The sequence below is a fragment of the Hyperolius riggenbachi genome, chromosome 8 (assembly GCF_040937935.1).
Source record: "Hyperolius riggenbachi isolate aHypRig1 chromosome 8, aHypRig1.pri, whole genome shotgun sequence".
Taxonomy (NCBI): Eukaryota; Metazoa; Chordata; class Amphibia; order Anura; family Hyperoliidae; genus Hyperolius; species Hyperolius riggenbachi.
The window spans coordinates 135,042,339-135,069,407 of NC_090653.1; the positions used below are offsets into that span (position 1 = coordinate 135,042,339).

General features: G+C 43.5%; 1 protein-coding gene across 4 annotated transcripts in view; it reads left to right on the forward strand.

The window, feature by feature from the left end:
* Nucleotides 1–27,069, forward strand: part of GUCY2F (guanylate cyclase 2F, retinal) — a 296,029-nt gene that overhangs the window by 225,620 nt on the left and 43,340 nt on the right. For all 4 annotated transcript variants that reach the window (XM_068251134.1, XM_068251132.1, XM_068251135.1 and 1 more), the window contains 4 exons: nucleotides 679–827; nucleotides 4,022–4,185; nucleotides 8,697–8,889; nucleotides 16,999–17,173. In XM_068251134.1, the coding sequence (XP_068107235.1) occupies nucleotides 679–827; nucleotides 4,022–4,185; nucleotides 8,697–8,889; nucleotides 16,999–17,173 (681 nt within the window). The remainder of the gene's footprint in view (nucleotides 1–678; nucleotides 828–4,021; nucleotides 4,186–8,696; nucleotides 8,890–16,998; nucleotides 17,174–27,069) is intronic.

The window sequence follows — 27,069 nt, forward strand, 5'->3', positions numbered from 1 at the left end:
AGGTAACGCTGTATGGGAGAGGGAGGGGGAACCACTAGACACTACAGAACGCTGTATGGGGGAAGGAGGGGAGACCTCTAGACACCAGGGAACGTTGTATGAGGAGCATAGGGGAACCACTAAAGACTAGTAAATGCTATATGGGGGAGGAAGAGGGACACTAGACTACAAAATAATTGATATGGGATTGGGATGTTGTTAAAAATACCAGAGTGCGTTTCTACCCTAGGTTTATACATGAGACAAACAATTTTTCCAGTACCTGAATAGAAAATTAAATCGGTTTATATTTAAGTGTGGTATATACAGTATAGTAAACAACACTGGTTTGTGGAAACGTGGCAAGACTTGAACAAGGTTTCTAAGGAACACTTAAACATAGTAATTGACAGATTTATCATTACTGGTTGTTCTCAGACTCATCTTATGGACCACAGCAGTTTTACAATTTTAGCTATACCCCTATTGATTCAACAATAACTTTGACACCTAAGTCTCACTTTTTTCTTGACAATCTAGACTTTTTTTGGATGCTATTTTGTTAGCAATTATTTAGTTTCCTTTGCATTTTAAAGGGAAAAATTACAGTTACAGTTTTAAGTGAGTGCTACTATAGGTAAAAATCACAATTTGCATTTGGCTATTTATCCTTGAATGATTTGCTTCACTGCTTTTTAGAGCTCATCCCAAAGATTAGAAAGCCACCACCTTTGTGCCGCCCAGTGGTCTCTCCTGATCATGCTCCTATGGAGTGCATTGTGCTCATGAAACAGTGCTGGAGTGAAGTGCCGGACAGACGTCCTACCTTCGATGATATATTTGATCAGGTAAGCTGTCTTTAAGACAAATGTTAGATTAGCTCATTACCAAAGGTGCATATAATCATGCAGATTATTGTGAGAACAGTCTTATTCTAGGACTTTCCTGATGATAAACAGTCTATGTATGAACTCCAGCCAACCTTACTTTCCAAGCGTTTTGTACTTAGATGTATAAGAATTTATGATGATGATTCAGATAGTATAGGCCACACCCCATATAGGCCACACCCTGATGAAATGCCCAATGTGGGCGTGAAACGTGTCGGTGGGCGGAGCATTGGCCTGCTGAGTGTTTGCGTGCTTGACGCGTGACGTCACCTTGATGGCCGCAATCAACCCCGCATACAGGACCAGCGCATTGAGTGCGTCCAGCGTGTTTGAAAAACAACACAAGGCGAAATCATCAATACCGGCAGCCTGAGGGGATACCGGCATCACCATGCGCATGGTCTCCGGAACGCTCAAGCATCCTTGAGGAGTGAGCGGCACTGCATGACACGCAGAGGGGACTTCTCCACGGGTGAGACCCATCCATATTTATTTAAACATATCATGCCTAATGGAATCATGTGACAAGATATCCAGAAGCCGTTGGCTAATTTCACTGGAACTTGTAACCTATATATGGATAATCCTATCCTTAGACAAAGGGAGGAAGAGGGGGGCCCCCGAAAACACTTTTGAGATATGATGGCAGAATGAAAGGTGTATGTATGCGCGGGCGACTGTGTTGGTGTGTATAATCTTATAGGCCTGGGCCAGTGATTGACATGCTGATCTAGTTGCGGGCACTGCATCACTCATGCATAACCTCTGCTCCGCATGGTTTGTTGGTTTTTAAATTTGGGGAGGGATCGTTACCTATTTATGGGCTACATCCAGGGGATTGTGCTTTGTATGAATTATTTTGCAATAAATCTTTTTGTATATTGGTATAATTATGGTGGCCTGAGGACCTTTCTTTTTTTGCTCTAATTAATCTGATTCCAGTACTTAGGTTGGCCCCACCCTACATTGATCAGGGATATTAACCAATTTATAAAGCACCATTGCTTTCTCATTTATTATTGTAGATGATCCAGATAGATTAGATTTTCGCCATCTTGGTGTGTTTATTTGAAAGTCACACAATATGGTCGGCAGCCATGTGGGCTGCCCATACCTGGCAGGTTTGCTAGTGAATGTAGATTGCCAAATTTACTGCTGATCAAGCTGCCTACAGCCAAGAAGGGGACATCCCAGGCAACATAATCTGCAGATATCTGGGCAACTGACCATTTTTCTTTTCCTCATTCAAATGAATTATTAAATCTATAGTTGACCCTCCTAGATTTTTCATTCTCAGTAAAGGTTGACAGGAGGACTATCCCATTACTCAAAATATTTGATGCAGCCATCCCAGAGAAATGTCTTTTGTTAAGGTCAGTCACATAACCAAGAGATTGATTCAGAAAACAGGAATCTGCCAGGGGAGTGGGTGTTTCCCAGCTCTCACTCCCCAGCACAGACCATCCCCTAACCCTGCCTACCTCCTCCTTCTGCTATGATATATTGACTATTTATGCTCAACACTGCAGCTCGCAGAGACTCATCAGCTTCCTGTCTAGTTCCTCCCTGTTTCATGTGTAATAAAGCATGTGTCTTTTCCCACACCCTCCTTATTGTGTTTATAAATGATTTGTATCTCTCACCACCCTGCCCTACCTGCAATAAGAAACCAGTTATCACTGCCTTTTCATTCAGTACCCTTTTACACTTAATGCGGTACATTGTATTGCCAAAACAAGCTGCATCCTGTCACAGAAGTAGGGATAGCTCTATTGATTGCATTGATGCAGGTCCAATCATGGTACTGCAAGAGCAGCATGGTGCGCGGTAAACCCAGAAGTAAGGCAGTGCGACTTGTCATACCCGTTGGTATGAGAGCTTCTAACACTCACACTGCAACAGTGTAAAAGAAGCCACAACTCTTGAGGAAGGAAGTAAACATGGTGAGATGATCTCCTCTGTATCCAAAGATAAAGAACTCCATGACTTGGCAGGGCCCATCTGGGCGGACTTTCCCCACAACCTGAAATAAAGCCATGACACCCAATTGGAGTTTAAAGGCCACAGCTTTAATAAGATTTAACATAATACAATCTAGAAGAAAAAAACAAAGAAATTTTGATTGAAATGCATTAACAATTTGAGAAACTTGTATAACCGCGCTCTGACAGGTCCCATGACAATGCCCTCCCTCTTCGTGAGGGTCTATATATACCAACCACCGGCTTTCAGTCAACATTTGCTTTGCCACTGAACCTGCCAGTGACAACCATTAAACTTTATGCCACTGCACCTCCCCAGTGACGAAAATGGTGCCATTAACCCGTCGATGACCCACCCTAAAGCCATCTGGATTAATGACCCATGAAACCATTGCCATTATGTTCCTTCTTGGCACTCATGTATCATAACCAGCACTATGCACTCCTAGCATAAAATGCCTTATTTCATTCACTAAGCTCCGTGTGTACTTCTCGTTTCGATGTCGTCCAGGCCGGCATTGTCATGGACCCGCTTCCTGCTGTGACGAATCTGTTAGGATACAACAAGGGGTTAGCGTAAATGAGTGGATATTCCCAACACCCAAGTGGCCACTTGCGGGTTTCTAACAGGTGCCGCACAGGGAGGGTGGGTGGGAAAGTTTGCTGTATCCTATTCAGCTGAAAAGAGGGAAAAAACGTCCCGCTCCTGACTTTTCATGCCTGGAGGAAGATACTCCTCAGGCACTCCACCTTTTAATCACACCTGATAGACTGGTTGTGTTTGGTCAGTCCATCCTAGGGCCTGCCCCAGTCATGCCCCTGCTCGTTTTAGCTTTGCTGACCTCTCAGGTTACTTAACTACCATATATGCGTAGTGATGGGATAGATGGAGGAGTTTAGATAGCGACCAGCACTAGTGTGCCCAAAGAAATTGCTCTGTGGTCTCAGGAAAAGCAACTTCAGGATCCAGCCAGCAAAATAATTTCATTATATTTATGGCAAAAATGACAGATGTGCAATGCACAAATCTTCCTACTAATTCATGCAAATTTGCTATCCTATGTATTAAAAATGGAAGGTTAACTAAAGCTTTATGTGTTCTAATTGTTGACAATTCAATTTTTGTGGGCTCATATTAATACAGATACAATGTGTTTTTTTAACATGCAGTTTAAAAATATCAATAAAGGGAAGAAAACAAATATAATTGATTCCATGCTGCGCATGTTGGAGCAATATTCCAGTAACCTAGAGGATTTAATACGAGAAAGAACAGAGGAACTGGAGATTGAGAAGCAGAAAACTGAAAAGCTCTTGACTCAAATGTTACCTCCGTAAGTGGCTTTTAAAACTTCTTGTGCAAAATGTTTACGTCAGACCAGGTGTAACTGGTGAATAAAGTACTGCATATTTCAAGATTACAGAAAAAGCGGATATCGACTTAAAGAGGAACTTTAGTGAAAAATACATTGCAAAATGTGAAGTTAAAAAATAGAAGAGAGATCAAGAAATGATTGATATTCGCCATGTAATTTGTTCATATTGTTTGATCCACAATCAGCCTGCAAGTAATCATCATAACTACTGGCAGACATAAAAAAAACAGACAGTACCAACTGCCATTATCTATAACCACACGCCCTATATATGTGTATGTGTATATATATATATATATATATATATATATATATATATATATATATATATATATATATATATATACAGGATCTTCTCAAAAAATAGCATATTGTTATAAAGTTCATTATTTTTTGTAATGTACTGATAAACAGTAGACTTTCATATATTTTAGATTCAAATACACACAACTGAAGTAGTTCAAGCCTTTTATTGTTTTAATATTGATGATTTTGGCATACAGCTCATGACAACCCAAAATTCCTATCTCAAAAAATTAGCATATTTCATCCGACCAATAAAAGAAAAGTGTTTTTCAAACAAAAAAGTCAACCTTCAAATAATTATGTTCAGTTATGCACTCAATACTTGGTCAGGAATCCTTTTGCAGAAATGGCTGCTTCAATGCGGCGTGGCATGGAGGCAATCAGCCTGTGGCACTGCTCAGGTGTTATGGAGGCCCAGGATGCTTCGATAGCGGCCTTAAGCTCATCCAGAGTGTTGGGTCTTGCGTCTCTTAACTTTCTCTTCACAATATCCCACAGATTCTCTATGGGGTTCAGGTCAGGAGAGTTGGCAGGTCAATTGAGCACAGTAATACCATGGTCAGTAAACCATTTACCAGTGGGTTTTGCAATGTGAGCAGGTGCCAGGTCGTGCTGAAAAATGAAATCTTCATCCCCATAAAGCTTTTCAGCAGATGGAAGAATAAAGTGCTCCAAAATCTCCTGATAGCTAGCTGCATTGACCCTGCCCTTGATAAAACACAGTGGACCAACACCAGCAGCTGACATGGCACCCCAGACCATCACTGACTGTGGGTACTTGACACTGGACTTCAGGCATTTTGGCATTTCCCTCTCCCCAGTCTTCCTCCAGACTTGATTTCCCAATGACATGTAAAAATTGCTTTCATCCGAAAAAAAGTACTTTGGACCACTGAGCAACAGTCCAGTGCTGCTTCTCTGTAGCCCAGTTCAGGCGCTTCTGCCGCTGTTTCTGGTTCAAAAGTGGGTTCATGCTCCCATCTGCTGAAAAGCTTTATGGAGATGAAGATTTCATTTTTCAGCACGACCTGGCACCTGCTCACAGTGCCAAAACCACTGGTAAATGTTTTACTGACCATGGTATTACTGTGCTCAATTGGCCTGCCAACTCTCCTGGCCTGAACCCCATAGAGAATCTGTGGGATATTGTGAAGAGAAAGTTGAGAGAAGCAAGACCCAACACTCTGGATGAGCTTAAGGCCGCTATCGAAGCATCCTGGGCCTCCATAACACCTGAGCAGTGCCACAGGCTGTTTGCCTCCATGCCAAGCCGCATTGAAGCAGTCATTTCTGCAAAAGGATTCCCGACCAAGTATTGAGTGCATAACTGAACATAATTATTTGAAGGTTGACTTTTTTTGTTTTAAAAACACTTTTCTTTTATTGTTTGGATGGAATATGCTAATTTTTTGAGATAGGAATTTTGGGTTTTCATGAGCAGTATGCCAAAATTGTAAATATTAAAACAATAAAAGGCTTGCACTACTTCAGTTGTGTGTATTTGAATCTAAAATATATGAAAGCCTAATGTTTATCAGTACATTAAAAAAAAATTAACTTTATCACAATATGCAAATTTTTTGAGAAGATCCTATATATATATATATATATATATATATATATATATATATATATATATATATATATATACAGTGGTGTGAAAAACTATTTGCCCCCTTCCTGATTTCTTATTCTTTTGCATGTTTGTCACACTTAAATGTTTCTGCTCATCAAAAACCATTAACTTTTAGTCAAAGATAACATAATTGAACACAAAATGCAGTTTTAAATTATGGTTTTTATTATTTAGTGAGAAAAAAAACTCCAAATCTACATGGCCCTGTGTGAAAAGTGATTGCCCCCCCTTGTTAAAAAATAACTTAACTGTGGTTTATCACACCTCAGTTCAATTTCTGTAGTCACCCCCAGGCCTGATTACTGCCACACCTGTTTCAATCAAGAAATCACTTAAATAGGAGCTTTCTGACACAGAGAAGTAGACCAAAAGCACCTCAAAAGCTAGACATCATGCGAAGATCCAAAGAAATTCACGAACAAATGAGAACAAAGTACTGTAATTGAGATCTATCAATCTGGTAAAGGTTATAAAGCCATTTCTAAAGCTTTGGGACTCCAGCGAACCACAGTGAGAGCCATTATCCACAAATGGCAAAAACATGGAACAGTGATGAACCTTCCCAGGAGTGGCTGGCCGACCAAAATTACCCCAAGACCGCAGAGAAAACTCATCTGAGAGGCCACAAAAGACCCCAGGACAAGATCTAAAGAACTGCAGGCCTCACTTGCCTCAATTAAGGTCATTGTTCACGACTCCACCATAAGAAAGAGACTGGGCAAAAACGGTCTGCATGGCAGATATCCAAGGCGCAAACCACTTTTAAGCAAAAAGAACATTAAGGCTCGTCTCAATTTTGCTAAAAAAACATCTCAATGATTGGCAAGACTTTTAGGAAAATACCTTGTGGACCGACAAGACAAAAGTTGAACTTTTTGGAAGGTGTGTGTCCCGTTACATCTGGCGTAGAAGTAACACAGCATTTCAGCAAAAGAACATCATACCAACAGTAAAATATGGTGGTGGTAGTGTGATGGTCTGGGGTTGTTTTGCTGCTTCAGGACCTGGAAGGCTTGCTGTGATAGATGGAACCATGAATTCTACTGTCTACCAAAAAATCCTGAAGGAGAATGTCCGGCCATCTGTTCGTCAACTCAAGCTGAAGCGATCTTGGGTGCTGCAGCAGGACAATGACCCAAAACACACCAGCAAATCCACCTCTGAATGGCTGAAGAAAAACAAAATGAAGACTTTAAAGTGGCCTAGACAAAGTCCTGACCTGAATCCTATTGAGATGTTGTGGCATGACCTTAAAAAGGCAGTTCATGCTAGAAAACCCTCAAATAAAGCTGAATTACAACAATTCTGCAAAGATGAGTGGGCCAAAATTCCTCCAGAGCGCTGTTAAAGACTCGTTGCAAGTTATCGCAAACGCTTGATTGCAGTTATTGCTGCTAAGAGTGTTCCCAACCAGTTATTAGGTTCAGGGGGCAATTTCTTTTTCACACAGGGCCATGTAGGTTTTGAGGTTTTTTTCTCACTAAATAATAAAAACCATCATTTAAAACTGCATTTTGTGTTCAATTATGTTATCTTTGACTAATAGTTAACGGTTTTTGATGAGCAGAAACATTTAAGTGTGACAAACATGCAAAAGAATAAGAAATCAGGAAGGGGGCAAATAGTTTTTCACACCACTGTATATATATATATATATATATATACATATATATATATATATATATATATATATATATATATATATATATATATACAGTATATATATATATATATATATATATATATATATATATATACACATATATACAGAGGTAATACTTGCTTGGCAGTTGAAACACACTATTTCCCACAATGCAACACTTCACAGACAGGAAACTGAGGACCTAGGTCCTGACATCCTACTGTGGGAGGGGTTTCACCAAAATATCAGCCATGCATACTCCCCTAATGATCTATTCGAGAAAAGGTAAAGATTTCTCATGGGAAAGGGGGTATCAGCCACTTATTGGGATGAAGCTCAATCTTTGGTTACAGTTCCTCTTTAAAACTGAAGGTTCTTTGTGTTTTCAACATTTAAGGGTGAGCAAAAGAAAGTCTGTCTTTTCAGACAGTTTTAATTAATTACGTCTATGGCCACTTTCGCAGTGGCAGTTGCATTGCATTTCCTGTCACAGCAGGGAAGCAACGCAACAGATCAGGACAATGGTGCCGCACATTATACTCAAGTTGCTTCGGGTACAGTAAAGCATACAGTCAAGAGTATGCTTCCCCTCTACTGCAGTCTGGGCTGCTTGCTTTACTTGACTTTAACTGAGCTCTAAACTTAAAAATGCTTTATTGGGATGCAAGGTGACAATTTAAAATCTGTGTCACCCAATCACTCGGGTGTTACCTTTCAATACATCTTCCATCTGCACTCTACAGCTATGGACAACACAAGCAACTGAAACATTACTTCCCTCCCCACCATCATCTCTGAAGACACACCATGCATCAGTTCTTTAAACAAAAGCATGCTCAAATCTATGAAACAGCCTTTTTTCAGCTAATTTTTCTTGATTTTCAGATCTGTGGCAGAAGCACTGAAAATGGGCTGCACAGTGGAACCTGAAGGGTTTGATGAGGTTACCTTATATTTCAGTGATATAGTGGGTTTTACCACTATTTCAGCCATGAGTGAGCCCATTGAGGTGGTTGATCTTCTCAATGACCTTTATACATTATTTGATGCTGTCATTGGAAATCATGATGTGTATAAGGTGAGCTCTATCTTCTTTGTCACATTACAAAGATATTTATGTAATGTTTCCATCTGTAGCAATGAAGTCTTCTGATTGATAAATATAGTACATGAATGAATTTACTTTGGATGTGTAAACATATTCAGGAATGGTGTGAGTTGCAGTCCTGTGCATCTTCCAGTTGTCTGCTTCTCACTCTGCGCATTCATACTGTAAAAAGACATATCATGGTTATTGCAGGTAACATCTGCTTTACTTACAGCATCTACTGGGGCAAAGTGTATGGATAAGCCTTAAAGAGACTCTGTAACAAAATTTTGAGCCTTATTTCTTCTATCCTATAAGTTCCTATAGCTGTTCTAATGTGCTCTGTCTTACTGCAGCCTTTCCTAGTTGCACAGTGGCTGTGTTATCTCTGTTATATGATCTAGTCTTCTCTCCTCTGTCGGGTCTGTCGGGCTCAGGCAGTCAGGCAGGAATGTGCTGTGCTGCTTGTGATTGGATAGAAGCTATATACACCCTCTCCATGCCCCCTGCACACTCTGTATGACTCACACACTGAGCTACTCTCAGCCTATCACTTGCTATGTCTTTTGTTTGTAAACACTGCCTAAAACTGGCAATTACAAGCCAGGATTGCAGCAGGGAGTGTCAGAAACAGCACAGAGGGGCCCAGGAGAACATAATGAATAGAATGGTATGCTTTTTATTGCAAGAATTTTACAGTACAGATTCTCTTTAAAGAGAATCTGTATTGTTAAAATCGCACAAAAGTAAACATACCAGTGCGTTAGGGGACATCTCCTATTACCCTCTGTCACAATTTCGCCGCTCCCCGCCGCATTAAAAGTGGTTAAAAACAGTTTTAAAAAGTTTGTTTATAAACAAACAAAATGGCCACCAAAACAGGAAGTAGGTTGATGTACAGTATGTCCACACATAGAAAATACATCCATACACAAGCAGGCTGTGTACACCCTTCCTTTTGAATCTCAAGAGATCATTTGTGTGTTTCTTTCCCCCTGCAGTTCTCATGCACTGAAGTTTCAGGCTGCTCTTTTCTTCCTGCAAACAGCTTTGCCCTTGTCTGAATTTCCTCAGTATGTGAAAGCCCAGCCAGCTCAGAGGACGATTTATCCAGCTTGTAAAAGATAAGAGAGAAGAGAGAAGCTGCCCTAATCTAAATAATACACAGGCAGTGTGCCACAGAGGGGCCTGGAAGGGGGAGTTCATAGCAGAACCACAACACTGAAGAACTTGGCAGCCTTCCAGACACAGGCCGACAAGTCTGACAGGGGAAAGATACATTGATTTATTACAGAGACAGTGATAGTATAAAGTGCTGCAGTAAGCCAGAACACATTAGAATAGCTTTTGGAACTTGTAGGATGATAAAAAACAGGATGCAATTTTTGTTACGGAGTCTCTTTAAGGTTAAGCACATGGGGAAGTGGTAATTTAGGTGTGTTAGGTTTAGACAAGCCAGGGAATGAGGTTACGGCTAAGGCATTATGAGACAGGGCTTGGGATATTTTAGGAATGATGGAGGATCACCGGAATAATGGGTATACCTCCCATTGTGAATGGGGAGAACTCTATGAAAAGTACTGAAGTCACTGGAATTTAAAGAGGCAAAGGGTAGCTGTCACGGACGGTTGCGGGGCCGCAGGCGCGTCCTGGAACCGCCCGTGAAGAAAAATCGATCGCACTCAATTCCCTGCATCGAATGCGCTTCATATCAATAGAACCAAGATTTGATGTGTAGTATCCCTCTGCCTAGGAACAGCGGGGGGATCTGTCTTAGCTGAGTGGAAGCCTGGGGGGGAGGTGTTAATTAGCTTGGACATCTTCCCTGTGGAAGGCACAATTCCCCTTTCTGTTCTGGGAACCAGGTGACACCTAGCTGATCTCATGTAGATGTTAATTAACCAAAGGGTGATAAGGATGCCTAGGTGCAGCCAGGCAGGCTACGAATCCCCGGGAGGTCTTGACAAATTGCTCCCTGGTAAAGATCAAAGGGAAGTCAGCTGTTAGCAGCTAGAACACATCCTGAATAACCTGAGTCTCATAGCATAATCCGTAACTTCCCAGATCTGTCATATTTCTGGGGTTCCTGAAATGGCAGCTTCGCCAAACGTGGAAGAAGTGTAGCATGAGTCCCGGTGCTGGTTCTGAGGAAGTTTCAGAACATTCTGAGGTAAAGACTGCCAGTTAGGCAGTTTAAAAAGTGCCCTGATGATACCACAGGGGTCCCACCCCTCATGTCTGGTATCAGGGCGCTGGGTAAATCGAGACAGACCTGAAAATGTTAATGAATCTGCCCTGACCTGTACGGTTCTGTGAGATAGAGCCCATATATGGGTAGATATGATTTCTGGTCCCCAGGACAAGGGGAGGGCTCATCTCATCTTCTAAGGGGGTGTGTGGCTCCCCGCCCTCACTCCCTCCTACTGGATCAGGGGCATAAGAATGGCAGAGGACCCAAACTCAGTGTCCTCCACCTTGAAAACATCTTGAACTCATCGGTGCCAGCTTGAGGATATGCTGGCATCCACCTGGTCTGAACTCTGAACTTTGATTGAAACCCAGAACTCTGTTTTTCCCACAAAAAGGACATCTTTCCAGGAACTAAGTATTTTTCTCCCTTCTTTTATTTTTTATACTGGCTATTACTGTTTTAATAATTGTTGTTTTTAATAATTGTCTGTATATATTAATTATTTATATTGTGTGAATAAACGACTTTCTCCAAGTCATTCACTGTCCGCTACCCTGCTTATCAGCACACACAGAACTGATCCCGGGCCTCTGAAGATACGCTACTGTTTGTTTGTTGTTGGCTAGACAGAATACCGTGTGTTTAACCGTTTTATTCGCAGGACTAGTCAGTCAGTTAGTGGGCTCCATGGTCCCATGGTAACCGCGGTGGTGGCAGTTTACTCTGAACCAGTGGGTGAAGTTGTAATCACCCGTGTCTCACAGGCTCCCTTCTGAGTTGTCTGCGGCTAATTCTTAACGGTTCCTGCGCATTGACTGCGACCAGAGTTCGCACGATCTGTGCGCTGGCACCGTTTAGAAGGCTAAGTGCGGTCAGCCTCTAGGGCTCCTGTGACAGTGGTGGCAGTGGTGGGATCTGTGTTGTGCTGAAAGTATCTAAGATAGCGCTAGTGCTATCGAGAAACGAACTAATTCGTTGGTGTAGCTGGAAGGCAATATATTTTTTATATATACAGAGAGACTGTGTAGCCAGTACCCCTCCCCAAAAGTTTTATTTTATTTGGCATGGAAATGTCCGGGATTTACCAGAACATGTGCCTGTCGGACCTGCAAAATCTTTGCCAAGCGAGAGGCATTGACGTCGGCCGCAGGAAACAACAGGACCTGATAGCAGACTTGTCCAGATGGGATACCCAGCAACTGCGGGAGCCGGGAGTGTCCGCTGAGGTGGATACCAGCCCATCTGACAATCGAGGGGAATCAGAGGCTGAAGATCCTAGGCGTACAGAGGTTGAGCATCCTGCGGGCCCTGTTGCAACAGTTACGCCAGAGACTGTCAGTATGGACCCCAATCCCAGAGTTTCTGAAAGTACTCGCCTGGAACCGGCCAGTACTGGACTGTCCATGGGTGCTGACCCGGTAATGCAGCAGGCATTACAAAAGCTGATGAAGACTGACCTGGACAAGTACCTGCAGTACATGGCGGAGCAAAAGCGAGAGGCACGAGAGGAACGGGAGCGCCAATCTGCAGAACGCAAAGCTGCTGCTGCTGCTGCTGAACGCCACGCGGAGAGGGATGCCGCAGAGGCGCGGGAGAGACGACAGCATGAGCTCAACATGGCAAAGGTTCAACAGGCCAGCCGGAGTTCACCGCCCAGCCTCCCTGCTGAAGGAGCTGCAGCACCCGTAAGTGCAAAATTTAAATTTGCTAATATTGAAAAAGACACAGACATTGGCTTGTTTTTGCGGTCTTTTGAAAAAGCATGCCGTCAGTATCGTCTGTCCCAAGACCAGTGGGCCAGACATCTGACACCTTTGCTGCGCTACAAAGCGCTTGATGCCTTCGCAGAATTGCCTGCGGAGAAGGATAATGATTATGCTGCTATAAAAGACGCTATCATTACTAAGTACCAGCTGACGCCAGAAGCCTATCGCAAAAAGTTCAGGGCCTGGCAGAAAAAGTCTTCTGATTCGTACCGAGATGTGGTCAGCAGCTTGCTCACCACACTCCGCCAGTGGACTCTAGGCCTCACCAAAGGGTCTTATGATGTCCTGGAGGACTTGATAGTCCTGGAACAATTTCTGAACATTTGCCCGGCTGATGTACGGTAGTTTGTGTTGGAGCGCAAGCCTGCGTCAGCAACTGTCGCTGCAGACCTCGCGGAGACCTTTGCAACTACCCGGGTGTCTGATGCACGCAGAACAGCACCATCCAGCTGGAGAGGAGGTCAGCCCAATACCTCGGCAGACCCTCCTGCCCCTGTGAGCCGTCAGCCACAGAGGCCATCCAGCACAGCTTCTGCATCCAGGTCTGCAGCGCCTGGAGAGGTCACCTGTCACTACTGCCGCCAGCCCGGACACATGAAATTCGACTGTCCGGAGCGGAGACAGACACCACCAGCACCTGGATCATCTGCATCACCTGCACCTCACCCACAGCAGAGGCAACCCGCCAGCGAACCACAGCCTGGATCATCAGATTTTGTCCTGTTTGCCCGCGGAAAAGAAATCCGCGACCGAACCGACCAGCAGCAACTTGTGAGAGTGAACGGCAAAGTTGTCACCGGATTCCGAGACACCGGAGCTGACATCACGTTAGTTCACTCACCCCTTGTGCCAAAGGAGAGCATCAGCTCCAGCCGATCCCTTACCCTTACTGGAGTAGAGGGCACCCTTTTTCACATAGCCCACGCGACAGTGAAGCTGGATTGGGGATTAGGAATCCAAGAAAGGGTTGTTGGGGTTATGAAGGATCTCCCAGTCCCTGTGTTGCTTGGGACTGATTTGGGCAAGCTTGTGTCCTACTATGAACCTGCCACGACCGCCTTGTCACTCACGGAAGGAGACGGACTCTCCACCCACCACCAGGTACTTTATACACTTGGGGGAGCACCAGGGGGAGGTGGGTTGAATGTGCCCAGTTCAAGGGTACCCGGTTCAATAGTGCCTGCTTCAAAGGCACCTGAGTTTGATGTACAGACTGTCTGTTGTGATGATGCTGTAACTGTACCTGAGTTTACTGTACAACCGGTCTGTAATGAAAAAATGTCTATACCTGTCAATGTCATTACTGCATGCAATGATGATTTGAGTAATGTCCGTCTGTGCCATTCTGACAGTGTACCTGTGCTAGCAGTACCGCGCAGCTGCACTGCTCCGAACCCGAGCTCAGAACAGGTGGAGGGGGTTTCCGGCCTCCTCCCCCTCCTCTGACCGCAGGGATGAGACCTTTCAGCCGCTGGCCTCACGTGACATGAGCCAGTTGGCTGAAACTGACAGCGCCGTATTCTCAGCCGCACTACAAAGTGACCCAAGCCTGGAGGTGCTCAGGCAGCAAGCCGCTGAGCCCCTCGCAGACGGGGCCGCTTTCAAGGTGTACTGGGAAGGTGGGAGACTGTACAGTGAGTCTGTACAGCCCCCTGCAGGTAGATCCCACGCGAATACCAAATGGCTTGTGGTCCCGAGTGCGTTCAGGGGACATGTGCTGAAATTCACACATGGTAATCCTCTGACAGGGCACTCGGGTGTCCGCAAGACACTTGCCGGTATTCGGAACCAGTTTTATTGGCCCCGGATGAACAGGGATGTAGCAAACTACTGCAGGGCATGTGCCGTCTGTCAGGAGCTGGGAAGGTCCAGGGATTCCCGCGGGGTTCCCTTAGGTCCACAGCCACTTAGCAGGGGAACCCTGCGTGGGCTGGCTGTTGACCTAACCAACCCACTGCCCGTTGTCAGCAGTCCCGGCAGACACCACGTCCGACTGCAGTGGCGCAAACGCCCTGTCCAGAACGGTCCATGTCGGGTCAACCCTGAGGGTAGCAGACCGCGACCGGTCCAGGGGAACCGAGCCACAGGCTCCAATAGGTTTTCCCGCCGTACCGGCAACTCGAGGCCCGTCAGCCAGGTTAGCGGCGCCGCCACACATCTTGCGGATGTGTGGCTAAGCCGCAGACAAGGGGGAGGGCTGTCACGGACGGTTGCGGGGCCGCAGGCGCATCCTGGAACCGCCCGTGAAGAAAAAGCGATCGCACTCAATTCCCTGCATCGAATGCGCTTCAGATCAATAGAACCAATATTTGATGTGTAGTATCCCTCTGCCTAGGAACAGTTGGGGGATCTGTCTTAGCTGAGTGGAAGCCTGGGGGGGAGGTGTTAATTAGCTTGGACATCTTCCCTGTGGAAGGCACAATTCCCCTTTCTGTTCTGGGAACCAGGTGACACCTAGCTGATCTCATGTAGATGTTAATTAACCAAAGGGTGATAAGGATGCCTAGGTGCAGCCAGGCAGGCTACGAATCCCCGGGAGGTCTTGACAAATTGCTCCCTGGTAAAGATCAAAGGGAAGTCAGCTGTTAGCAGCTAGAACACATCCTGAATAACCTGAGTCTCATAGCATAGTTCATAACTTCCCAGATCTGTCATATTTCTGGGGTTCCTGAGATGGCAGCTTCGCCAAACGTGGAAGAAGTGTAGCATGAGTCCCGGTGCTGGTTCTGAGGAAGTTTCAGAACATTCTGAGGTAAAGACTGCCAGTTAGGCAGTTTGAAAGTGCCCTGATGATACCACAGGGGTCCCACCCCTCATGTCTGGTATTAGGGCGCTGGGTAAATCGAGACAGACCTGAAAATGTTAATGAATCTGCCCTGACCTGTACGGTTCTGTGAGATAGAGCCCATATATGGGTAGATATGATTTCTGGTCCCCAGGACAAGGGGAGGGCTCATCTCATCTTCTAAGGGGGTGTGTGGCTCCCCGCCCTCACTCCCTCCTACTGGATCAGGGGCATAAGAATGGCAGAGGACCCAAACTCAGTGTCCTCCACCCTGAAAACATCTTGAACTCATCGGTGCCAGCTTGAGGATATGCTGGCATCCACCTGGTCTGAACTCTGAACTTTGATTGAAACCCAGAACTCTGTTTTTCCCACAAAAAGGACATCTTTCCAGGAACTAAGTATTTTTCTCCCTTCTTTTATTTTTTATACTGGCTATTACTGTTTTAATAATTGTTGTTTTTAATAATTGTCTGTATATATTAATTATTTATATTGTGTGAATAAACGACTTTCTCCAAGTCATTCACTGTCCGCTACCCTGCTTATCAGCACACACAGAACTGATCCCGGGTCTCTGAAGATACGCTACTGTTTGTTTGTTGTTGGCTAGACAGAATACCGTGTGTTTAACCATTTTATTCGCAGGACTAGTCAGTCAGTTAGTGGGCTCCACGGTCCCATGGTAACCGCGGTGGTGGCAGTTTACTCTGAACCAGTGGGTGAAGTTGTAATCACCCGTGTCTCACAGGCTCCCTTCTGAGTTGTCTGCGGCTAATTCTTAACGGTTCCTGCGCATTGACTGCGACCAGAGTTCGCACGATCTGTGCGCTGGCACCGTTTAGAAGGCTAAGTGCGGTCAGCCACTAGGGCTCCTGTGACAGTAGCTCTGTAGGATTTGTCTAGCAATGGCTACAACTAAATACTTTAAAATTATATTTTGTTCTTTCGCCATATTTTATGTGTCATAAAAGTTGATCCCATGTGTGGAAGTTGCAGTAAGCAATAGAAGAACTGACTACTGAATAGTAGCAAACATTCAGCAGTAGCCAAGAGCAAAATTCTCCTATCAGATCTCTTCTTACCTGGGAATAAGCCATCCTAGCAAAAGAAAGCCACAGACTGCCAACCAATTAGCTGTCGGCTGATTAATTAATACAGCTTCCAGATAGTTTGTTCCATACCTGCAGGCTTTCATTTCCTGCCATGACTTCCTGTATCAGTGGAGATTTGCAATGCATGCTAGGAGGATTTTCCACTTATATTGACTCAATGAAACAATCTTGTTTTCCTGTTTTAAAGATTAATATATAGACAATTTAAATCACATCAGGTTACAATTTCATATTTGATGACAGGTAGAGACAATAGGAGATGCCTATATGGTCGCATCAGGCCTTCCAAAGAGGAATGGGAACAGGCATGCAGCAGAAATTTCTAACATGTCCCTGGATATCCTCAGCTCTGTAGGAACTTTCAAAATGAGACATATGCCTGATGTCCCAGTCAGGATACGTATCGGCCTCCACTCAGGTAAGTTTAATAGGAAAATCATGTTACATACAGTATTATATTGCCTCACACAAGTGTGGATGATGGATAAACAATAAAAGTGAGGTTGCTATCTTTACTTTCTATTTCTTCTCTGCCATACTAATCTTTGGCATTCTTGGAACAAGGATGCAGAGAGCGTATTCAAAACACCCAATTTGCTTTCTAGTTAGTGATTCAGAAAATGCTAAAGGTAAAGGATCGCCATAGCAACTTAGCAAACAGCATTTACAAAATTCACTCAGCATTGTAAAAGTATAATCAAGTGGCCATTCAATGCCTCCTGTATACTCCTCACGCTTCAGGTTTCTTTGATTCCAGTCATGGAAACATTTTGTTAAGAAAGCCTATTCTGGAGGCCTCTTAGAGCATTGTACAGCCTAACAAATCAAGTTTTTTTTGTTATATATATATATATATATATATATATATATATATATATATATATATATATATATATTTACTTTTGCTCTGTTTTCCTTAGCTTTTTTTTCTGAACATAACATTTTGTTCCCAAAATGCAGCCTGTCAAATCAACAACAAATAGATGACTACATTGCTAATATTATGTTTGTGAGAACACCAAGAAAAATAGACAAGCTGTATCCCATACAGACAGGAGGTTTTAAAGTTATAAACAACATAAAACATCATCAAAGTAAACCCAACAGCACATTCAGATTCATCTTTGGTGCCAGAATTGTACATTATGTTTGGGTCCAGGGATTTCAACCTTTGGTTATTAGGTACTGTGTGGTTTGATTTTACTGGGAGCTTTGCGTTTTCAAGAGACCTTTCAAGAGATTCAGTAAAACTGTAAAGTCCAGTACTTGTTGCCTGTTTGCCAGCATCTTGCCTGTTTGCCTCACTTGCCCTTACTGCAAACTTTAGACCTACCTTTTTCTAACTTTCGGGCAATCCTTAAGGCTAATTTCACACAGGGGCCCATATGCAATTAACTTTTTCACCTGAGTTATCTCCTAGGAGATACTTTTCAGCTTGTCTTCAAACAAATTTTTCAACATTTTACAATTAAAAAATTACCCAAAAGTTGGTGTAAAATTACTGTCAACATTATTTTGACTATTTTTTGGTTGCTGGTGGCATAAAAGGCATTTTATGACACGTTGTAAAAATATCTCCGAGGAGAAAACCCAAGTGAAAAAGTGAATTGCATGGTGTGGTGAGATTATCCTGGGGCAGGAGAACCGGCCGCGAGACGATCGCACCGCACCACTTCGTGTTGAAATCACCCTGCAACAAATTGCACCAACAGGGTGATTTGTGTAGCTCCACTCCCTGCTCAATGCCATGCTCTCTGCTGGACAGGCGTCACTGAATTTTTAATGATCAGTGCATGCGTGCCGCACTGCTATTGCATTCAATCCAGTGCAATTGCATGTTGAGTGGTAATGCAGACATCAAACCAACAAACGTTGATTCCGGTGATACCTTTAATGAATAACTGTACATGGTTTATTGCAAGCTTTTGAAACGTTAAGTTTCTTCTTCTTCAGGCGTTATAACTGTATCAGAACTGTACAGTTCTGTAGGTTTAGGGTTTGTTTGATGTCTGTATTTCTGCTCTTCGTCTAACACTGGACCACACCTCATGCCCAGAGATACCGCTCATAGAGCATGCCAATGCAATGCAGAGTTTATGTCGCCTCTGCGCCGTCGGAAGGGCTTCCTTCATATCGCATTGCACTGTGGGTACTGTGGCCAGTCTGATAGAGACTAATAGCCACTGCAAGGAGCTGTGGTCGGGAGCAGCAGAAGGAGAGTACTGTGACGCGAAGAGACGCGACATGTGTGAGGGGCCTTAACTGTAACCGCCCTCCCTTCCTGTGCTTAATATTAATCATAACACTACATTAACTGATAACCTCGATAGCTGTAACCTTAACTCCTAACTAAGCCCTTGACAGCCTTATCTTGAAAGCCATAGCATTAAACACTTACTAGATGCTATCCTGGAGAGCCTTAACCCTTTATTTCATAGCCATACACCTCAATAGCTCTAGCTTTGATTGCCTTTGCTCATTAACTCTAACCTTATTCCCTTACTAAGGTCTACCCCTTGATAGCCCTAAATGTAACCTTTTCTTTGCCAAAGCCTATTCATATCAACATATTTTATCATAGTCTAGTGTTAACAGTTTAAATAATGGATAACTATAACCTTAACCCTTTAAATGACCTACCTTGCTATCTATTTACATTAATTAGGTTGATACATATGTAAATTTGTAATTATATACATAAAGATTCATAAAGATATGTAAGTTGTCACTTTGAAAGAAACTTTGCAACTACAGTAAATGACCTAATGTACACGTTGCCTGCCATAAACCAGAGTGCTTAAATCTCTGAGTCCAAACATACATTTCATAGTTCAACACATAAGAAGGAACTTATTTTAAAAAAATTCCATGGCATTAGCAGATTCAACAATAAATGTTCTCTGAGAATAAGACCTGCTCCAAATACAAACCCTACAGGCCAAGTAGAAGTCCGCACCGCCTCTTAGGGTAAATCCTGTTTTATTAGTATCAAAAAGACAAACACATTAAAAAGAACCACCAGGCAAGACAGTCCGCTGTTTCGGGCTCCTGCCCTTCTTCATGTTGCCAGGTTCTAAATACATATTCACACAGAACACATATATATACAGCAGAGTAGTCAATCAGATTGAACATCCCAAGAAGAGGACCTGATGGGGAACTACTTATTTAAATATAAAACTCCACCTCCCTATGTAAATCCATAGGCTCATAGATCCCCAGTATATATTAAATACACACTAAATATATTAAATATAAATCTTGTTCTTATCTAGTAAAGGTCAGATATACCTGCATCAGATGTCCCCACTCATCGAGATATCCCTCTGGCAATAGATCGCATACAAATAGACTAAATTATTCACCGTCGGCTTGTAAACAAAGATACGCAACAGCCATCCAATAGGAGGGCTTCGCCCCTCGCCGTCATAACCATAAGTACGATCATAGGTCGCTCCCACTAGCGCCGGCCAATCAAAAAAGAAGGCGTCAAATGACGCGCATAATATCAATGCGGCCTAATGGCCGCATAGAACGTGCCAACCAATAGGACCATACAATAGCCGCCGACCAATCATAAGAGGGAGCGTCAAATGACGCACCTCATCTCGTAATGTCAATGCGGCCTTGTGGCCGCAATGACATGCGTAAAAAAACGCCGACCAATAACAAGGCAGGAAAGACGCCCGTCATCCCCCAAGCAAAGAATCGCCACCCCAAAGGGGAGGACGAGCGTCACATTGTAAACAAAAAAAGCCGACCAATGATTACTGGTTCAAGCCGGATGTGATATCTAATAGCCCATCCAGCAAGATTCCAATTAAATCATGAAAAATAAACAAAAAACTAACAAAAACCCGGTCAAATATTGCCAAAAGGACACTCACAATAACATTAGTGATTATTGTACTCTAAAAAAACCAATATAACTAAGAAACCCTAGTGAACTAGAAAAGCATATATACAACATGAGCGGACCAATTACCAGTCCAAGCGTAAATCATAGTCCCTATTTAAACCAGAATTGATCGTATCCAACTCCCTGATCCATTTAGATTCAACTTTCAATAATTTAGACAATCGATCCCCCCCTCTTTTATCTAAAGGAACACTATCAATAATGCATACTTTAAGTTGACTCACATTATGCCTAAAGAGAGTGAAATGTTCTGACACTGCTTGATCTCTATTATGATTATGTATTGCAGATTTGTGCGACGCCAGTCTATCCTTTAATCTTTGGGTCGTTTGACCGACATAACATTTGCCACAAGGGCATTTAAGTAGATAGACTACCCAACTGCAGTCGCACGAATATCTGCCACGTATCTTGTAACTCATTCCACTATTAGGATGTGTAAAAGTGTCTCCCCGAATAAGACTGTTGCAGATGTGACAATTGAGGCAAGGAAAAGTGCCACAACGTCCCCTGTGTATAACCTTATTTGCAACGTCCGAGTGTACTCATTTACTACGGAGTGAGGGGGGTCTCTTGTAACAGAACATTGGGGGCCGTTTAAATTCAGGTATATATGGCAATGAATCGCCTAAAATACTCCAATTACGTTGAATGCATTTTTCAATCTGGCGACTGACAGTGTTATAGGTAGAAAACCAACATAACCCTGTCAGTTTTAGAATTTTTATTTCTGTTTTTTTTTGGAAAGCTGTTCTTTAAGAACCCTATCAGGGTAACCCCTCTGTCTAAACCTTCCCACCATCTCCGTAAGTCTTATGTCCTGTTTGTCTTTCTCACTGACAATTCTATTAATCCTTTGGAACTGTCCTCCAGGGATATTATTGACCATGTGTTTGGGATGGAAGCTGCTGAAATGTAAAATCGCATTACGATCCGTTTGTTTTCTATATAAGTCAGTCACCAATCTTCCATCTATTTTACTAACCATAGTATCCAAGTATGCGATGCCATTGAGATCAAAGTTGGTTGTCAATCTAATTTCACGACACCTCTCATGCAGTGAGCCAATAAATTCCAATAGGGTCGAGTGTGGCCCCGCCCACAAACAGAAAACATCGATATAGCGAAACCAACATCGCGCATATCGAGAAAACAGTGGGGAAGTGTACACAAAGGCCTCTTCATAGAGGCCCATGTAAAGATTAGCATACACGGGGGCCACACTCGACCCCATGGCTGTACCCCTGCATTGTAAAAAGAAGTTGTCATTAAAAAGAAAATAATTCTCCCTCAGGATGATATTCAACATACTCACCAAGAATGATCTCTGGGTATCATCATAATCAGAATAGGCAAACAAATAATGCGTTATCGCCTCTACACCCCCATCATGAGGGATGGAGGTGTAGAGGCTCTCAACATCAAGTGTGACAAGCAGCCAATCATCCCCAACACCGTCAAATTTATTGATCTCACTTAAAAAATGACCCGTTTCTCTTACATAGGACGGTAGACAACTCACAAAAGGCTGAAGAATGTGATCTAAAAATCTCGCCATAGGGGAAAAAACAGAATCTGTTGCGGCCACAATCGGATGACCAGGGGGGAGCAGAGGGTTCTTATGGATCTTGGGCAAAGTATATAACAAAGGAGTGGATGGATGCCGATTAATCAGAAAAGGAGAGACATCATCACCAATGAGGCCATTATTCAAGGCTCCATTCACCAGACTCTAAACTTTCTCCATAATTAACATAATTGGATTACCATCCAATTTCTTATAAACATCTTGATTAGATAATTGATCTGTAATTTCTTTAATATAATACACCCTATCCATAATGACCACTGCTCCCCCCTTATCCGCTGGACGAATGATAATCTCAGAGTTAGTTTCTAAACTCCTAAGGGCCTTTCTCTCATCTGAAGTTAAATTATGGTTAACAAAATATTCACCCATCTTAGTTGATCTCTCTACTCTCTTCAAATCATTAGTCACCCGTTTAATAAACAAATCAATTGCAGGGTGACTATTCGGTGTGAATGCACTTTTATTACGAAGGCCGACTTCTTTCAAAGACAAGCTATTATCATTAGAGGGTGCTGTGAACCTAAAAATGGTATCCGATCGGGGAGTCCCAGAAAAATTTTTTAGTTTCAGGGTTCGAAAAAAACGATTAAGTTCAATGTCCAAGGAATAAAAATCTGGACCATGAGTTGGACAAAAGGACAATCCATATTCAAGAACCTGTTTTGCAACATTGGTTAAGGTGTAGGATGAAATATTAACAACAAGCAACACTTCATTTATCGTTTCCTCAATTGGATCGGACTCCTTTGTTTTGAGGTTCCTGCGTTTGTGCTTCCTGCCACCACGTCTGCCTCTCCCCTTCTTCTTTCGGGCGTCGGATCTCGTGAAGACAATAAAATCAGATGTGGATCCACCGGCCATAGAGCTCTCATCACCAGAGCTGTTACTTGTGTTCTTCTGTTTGTTGCCAACCTTTCTAGGTATGCGTCCCCTCCCCTTAGGTGGGTAATTATTGAAGGTTTTTCTCCCTCCCGGGACACGCTTTTGCCAGCTGTAAACATAGCCATGTAGATAGTCATTCTGATCCTGTTTGTACTTAGATCTCTTCATTTCCTCTAGGCCATCAGAAAAATTCTTTATCTTGGACTCCAAGCTCTCCAGGTATTGTTGAAATTCCCCATCTGAGAGAGCCCCTTTAAGGTCACTTTCCAAACAACTGATTTTAATCTCCAATCTTGGTAGTTCTTGGTGTATCCTTGCTATCATATGCACCATTGAGTCAAAGGAGGCTTTATTCCAAATGTTGGCCCAAATTGAGGAAAAGTCTGTTTCATCAGAAAATAGAAAAGGTGCTACTTGAGATCGATTTCAACGAGGAATGATTCCTGTCTGGTGGTATTCCGCCAAGATCTTTGCATGTAAATTCAGTGAGGTCCATGTTTTTCTAGAGGCTTCAAGATCTCGTTTGATAAGCTTAATGTCAATCTTGTTCAAAATATTCGATCCACCATCCGCTAAAGACAGGATTTTATCAATCTGCTCATGTGTATATGTGAAGACATTATCTTCTTTATTATGTTCACTTGTTGCCATGGTGAAAACTTGGTAGGTATCAATAGACAAGCAGAATTCAAGAAAGAGCCAATCGCACTCTTCTGGCACGCCACCCTATGTGAAGGGGGTGAGGTATGCAGGACTTGTCTCCGGATACCGCAGAGTTTCAAGTATACAGGCCAAGTAGAAGTCCGCATCGCCTCTTAGGGTAAATCCTGTTTTATTAGTTGGTTTCTACCTATAACACTGTCAGTCGCCAGATTGAAAAATGCATTAAACGTAATTGGAGTATTTTAGGCGATTCATTGCCATATATACCTGAATTTAAACGGCCCCCAATGTTCTGTTACAAGAGACCCCCCTCACATCGTAGTAAATTAGTACACTCGGACGTTGCAAATAAAGTTACACACAGGGGACGTTGTGGCACTTTTCCTTGCCTCAATTGTCACATCTGCAACAGTCTTATTCGGGGAGACACTTTTACACATCCTAATAGTGTAAAGAGTTACAAGATACGTGGCAGATATTTGTGCGACTCCAGTTGGGTAGTCTATCTACTTAAATGCCCTTGTGGCAAATGTTATGTCCGTTAAACGACCCAAAGATTAAAGGATAGACTGGCATCGCACAAATCTGCAATACGTAATCATAATAGAGATCAAGCAGTGTCAGAACATTTCACTCTCTTTAGGCATAATGTGAGTCAACTTAAAGTATGCATTATTGCAGGGGCGTCTGTGTCATTAGGCAACTATAAATTTTTGCCTATAGCGCTGTGGGAGGAAGTGGGCGCTCTCTCGCCGCTGTGTGCATGTGTTTTTTTTTTTTTTTTGCTTTCAGGTCGGCGCCGGCTGTGACAGGAAGCTCAGCCTGTGCCCGGCGCCGCCTACTGGCCTGCCCCCTTCCTCTCCTCCTTTCAGAGCGAGCAGCACGCACATTATTTTATATGTGCGGTGCCGCCGCCTACTGGTCCGCCCCCTCCCTCTCTGTGCAGAGCAAGCGGCCGCCGCACGCTAGTTTTACACGTCGGCGCCGCCCCTAACTCCGCCCCCCGCCTGTCACACGCATGAAGGCTTGAAGGCACCGTGTGACCAGTGCTACCACCGGCTGGCAGCTGGCTACAGTACTGTGCAGTGCGCACAAACAAATCTGCAGAGGCGACAGAGACGACATCTCACAGTGAGTGCCCTCTGCTGCTTTTGATAATTTTTTTATATGCCCCCCTGGCTGGCCCTGATTCCCCAACCCCCCCCCCCCCGCCCGCCCATATCACTTGGCAAGCAGTAGCTGGGATGGATATTAAATAATATATATATATAGGCATATACGATTCTTTCCTGATGAACGCTGGCCAGTGCCACATACGATTCTTTCCTGGGGAATGCTGGCCACATAAGATTATTTCCTGGTGAACGCTGGCCACATACGATTATTTCCTGGTGAACGCTGGCCACATACGATTCTTTCCTGGTGAACGCTGGCCACATTACGATCATTTCTTGGTGAACGCTGGCCACATACGATTATTTCCTGGTGAATGCTGGCCACAAACGATTATTTCCTGGTGAACGCTGGCCACATTACGATTATTTCCTGGTGAACGCTGGCCACATACGATTATTTCCTGCTGAACGCTGGCCACATACGATTATTTCCTTGTGAACGCTAGCCACATTATGATTATTTCTTGGTGAACGCTGGCCACATTACGATTATTTTCTGGTGAACGCTGGCCACAAACGATTATTTCCTGGGGAACGCTGGCCACATACGATTATTTCCTGGTGAACGCTGGCCACATACGATTATTTCCTGGTGAACGCTGGCCACATTACGATTATTTCCTGGTGAACGCTGGCCACATTACGATTTCCTGGTGAACGCTGGCCACATTACGATTATTTTCTGGTGAACGCTGGCCACGTTACGATTATTTCCTGGTGAATGCTGGCCACATTACGATTATTTCCTGGTGAACGCTGGCCACATTACGATTATTTCCTGGTGAACGCTGGCCACATTACGATTTCCTGGTGAACGTTGGCCACATTACGATTATTTTCTGGTGAACGCTGGCCACGTTACGATTATTTCCTGGTGAATGCTGGCCACATTACGATTATTTCCTGGTGAACGCTGGCCACATTACGATTATTTCCTGGTGAACGCTGGCCACATTACGATTTCCTGGTGAACGCTGGCCACATTATGATTATTTCTTGGTGAACGCTGGCCACATACGATTATTTCCTGGGTAACGCTGGCCACATATGATTATTTCCTGGTGAAGGCTGGCCACATACGATTATTTCCTGGTGAACGCTGGCCACATTACGATTATTTCCTGGTGAACGCTGGCCACGTTATGATTTCCTGGTGAACGCTGGCCAGATTACGATTATTTCCTGGTGAATGCTGGCCACATTACGATTACTTCCTGGTGAACACTGGCCACATTACGATTATTTTCTGGTGAACGCTGCCCACATTACGATTATTTCCTGGTGAATGCTGGCCACATTACGATTATTTCCTGGTGAATTATTGCTGCGTTATGGTTATTTTCTGGTGAAAGATTGGCGCATTATGATTATTTTAAGTGAATCATTGGCGCATTACTTTTACCTTATGGTGAAACATTGCTGCGCTACGATTAGTTTCATCAGGGGGGGGGGGGGGGGGCGCCACAGGTTTTCTCGCCTGGAGTGACAAAATGGCTAGAGACGCCCCTGCATTATTGATAGTGTTCCTTTAGATAAAAGAGGGGGGGATCGATTGTCTAAATTATTGAAAGTTGAATCTAGATGGATCAGGGAGTTGGATACGATCAATTCTGGTTTAATTAGGGACTATGATTTACGCTTGGACTGGTAATTGGTCCGCTCATGTTGTATATATGCTTTTCTAGTTCACTAGGGTTTCTTAGTTATATTGGTTTTTTTAGAGTACAAGAATCACTAATGTTATTGTGAGTGTCCTTTTGGCAATATTTGATCGTGTTTTTGTTAGTTTTTTGTTTATTTTTCATGATTTAATTGGAATCTTGCTGGATGGGCTATTAGATATCACATCCGGCTTGAACCAGTAATCATTGGTCGGCTTTTTTTTGTTTACAATGTGACGCTCGTCCCAGTGGCGGACACAGCCAGCAGTGGGCCCCTGTGCAAAATATTAATTGTGGGCCCCCCTGACCTGCGCGCCGTGGCAAAAAATGGGCGTGGCAATGACCGGATAAGGGCGGAGCTAACTGTAATTTAAAGTGATCCCGGGGTGAGAGTGATATGGAGGCTGCCATATTTATTTCCTT